The 2,429-nt window shown below is 46.6% G+C and overlaps 1 protein-coding gene across 1 annotated transcript in view; it reads left to right on the plus strand.

The window, feature by feature from the left end:
* The window catches only part of ABCC2 (ATP binding cassette subfamily C member 2), a 67,398-nt gene that overhangs the window by 63,795 nt on the left and 1,174 nt on the right, over positions 1 to 2,429 (plus strand). Inside the window, 1 exon segment of the mRNA XM_007470328.1 lies at positions 1,846 to 2,040. Coding sequence (XP_007470390.1) covers positions 1,846 to 2,040 — 195 coding nt within the window.

Raw genomic sequence — 2,429 nt, forward strand, 5'->3', positions numbered from 1 at the left:
TCCCTACAACAACCTCTTTTCTCCCTCCACATACTGATGGTCAGCTCTCAGTCAAAGCTGGTGGCTCAGGGGCCGGCCTTGCTGCAGCCCTGGTGCCTTCAGAGTGTGGGCAGGGCATGGACTGTTAGCAGTTGGAGCTCAGAAGGGAAGGCTCAGTAGCTCAATTAATGGACCCGCTGCTCTGGCTTCACCTGGGAGCTTGTTATAAATGCAGAATCTCAGGCTCTATCCTACTATTCAGAATCTGCCCTTTAGCAAGAGTCCCAGGTAATTTGTGTGCACATTACAGCATGAGATGCACTGCCTAGAAGGTTGAGTCTTAAGTAGGCTGCACGCTAGAATCACTCGGGAAACTTAAAGTCCCAGTGCCCAGGCTGTACCCCAGACCGGTTGAATCAGGGCCCCAGGTGATTTCAGTGTGTAGCCCCAGGGAACACTTGTGAGCCTTGGTAGAGAACACCAGCATGTTTGTTTTCCCTCAGCGACAGATCTAGGAACTAGCAGGACTGAAGTAGGTCTTCAGGCCTATTAAAAAGGCCATTCAAACATTCAGTCAACATATATTGAGCACCTACTGGAAATACAGAGGAAAATGCCACAGACCCATCCATGCCCTCCTAGCACTTACAGTGTGATGGAGAAGACATACCTCGTGTGAGTAAATTCAGTGCAGTAAATGCTGCAGGTGTGCAGGGCCATGTGGGCAGGATGTGATAGGGGCCTAAGAACAGAATCACACCATCCTCTGTGAATGCTGGGAGAAACTTACCTGGCATTACCAGTGCCTTGATTTCAGACCTGGTGGGCTGCTGAAACCTAAAATTCTCTGATCAGAGACTGGAGATCAGTCAGCTTCGGGAGAGTCGGCAGCTGAAAGCCAAATTGATGCCTTAGCAACAGCCTGTTACTATGAAGTCCAACTGAACGAGGTGGGAGTTGGGAAGCGTTAAGTAAATAGTTTTTCAGTGTCTCTGTTCTGACATTACAGAGAAAAACTGGAAGTTCATCTTGGGTGACTTCTCATCTCCTGCATCAGTTTTCTTACAGAGAATTACAGAACTTTAGCCACCCCCTGTTTAATACGTTCCCTAATGGCCACAGCAGGAAAGAGCAATTCCAAATTCACGAATATTTCCTCCACATCATTTCCCAAATGTTCTTTATGTAAGTAAGCAGTCCAGCCTTCATTACTGGCTTTTAGCAATTTAAAGTGATTTGAATTTTACAGGCATATTCGAATTCCACAAACACTGCGTCTCCCACCAAGACATCATGTTCATTAGATAGCAACGTTTCTAATCAAGGGAGAAGGCCCTGAACAAATAATTAGCCTTGAGACTAGAATTACACATTAAAATAACAAATGGATTTGCTAAGGCCACTAAGAAATGCCACTGGGGCATTCTCATGCGGTTTCACCCTATACTAATGGTGTCAGGTCAAACACTGCTGAAGTGGTGTACTGAGATATCACTGTAGCTAAATGCAAAGCACTGTTCCAGGGCTAGTGTTTTCCAAACTTGTTAAACATGAAAATCTCCTGGGGTGTATTCAAAATACAGGTCCCTAGGCTCCTCCCCATTCTGACTGAGAGCAGGGCCCAGAAATAGGAATTTTTAAATTAAGTACCTGTGGTGGGTCTTCCAATTAATTGAGAAAGTTTGGCAAACATTGCCCTTGGTAACAATAAACAGCTAGTGGAAGAGGCTAAGGCATTCTAGGGGAATTTGGAAGTGTGGGTTTTGAAAGTCTGATCTGGAACATGAAATCTGCCCCTCCAACCCCCAACCCAGGTTATTCCTTGGTCCTTAGGGGCTAATGCTTTGTTTCTTCCACTGGCTGCAGCATAGGGCAAAGGCAGCTACTGTGCCTGGCCAGGGCTCTGCTTCAGAAATCCAAGATCCTGATCATGGACGAGGCCACTGCTGCAGTGGATCTAGAGACAGATCACCTCATCCAGACAACCATCCAAACTGAGTTCTCCCACTGCACGACCATCACCATTGCCCACAGGCTGCACACCATCATGGATAGTGACAAGTGAGTCGGGGGACAGAGCTTGATAGCCACGGCTTAACCCGTTGTCAACAGCGATAGCCTCAGCCGTGAGGTCTCTTTACAGGTTTAACTACCATCATTTTATTGATGAAAAAATGGAGGCTGCGAGATTGCAAGTAATTTGCCCAAAATTATACATCAAGCTAATGAAGGCCAACAGGGTTAAGGGAACTGTCTTGAAGGTAAAATGGGAAAATGTGTAACTATTAACTGAGTATGGCAGGTGGAGGAGGCCCAAGCCAGGAGTGATATATATTGCTCCATAGACCTTCCCAACTAAGCTGGGTCTCAGCTGCTCCCCCTGTAAACAGAAGCTTTCTGTTCCTTCTAACTCTGACAATCTGACAATTCAAAATGGGGGGGGGGGGGGC

Source organism: Lipotes vexillifer, unplaced genomic scaffold, assembly GCF_000442215.2.
Source record: "Lipotes vexillifer unplaced genomic scaffold, Lipotes_vexillifer_v1.1 scaffold916, whole genome shotgun sequence".
NCBI classification, from domain to species: Eukaryota; Metazoa; Chordata; class Mammalia; order Artiodactyla; family Lipotidae; genus Lipotes; species Lipotes vexillifer.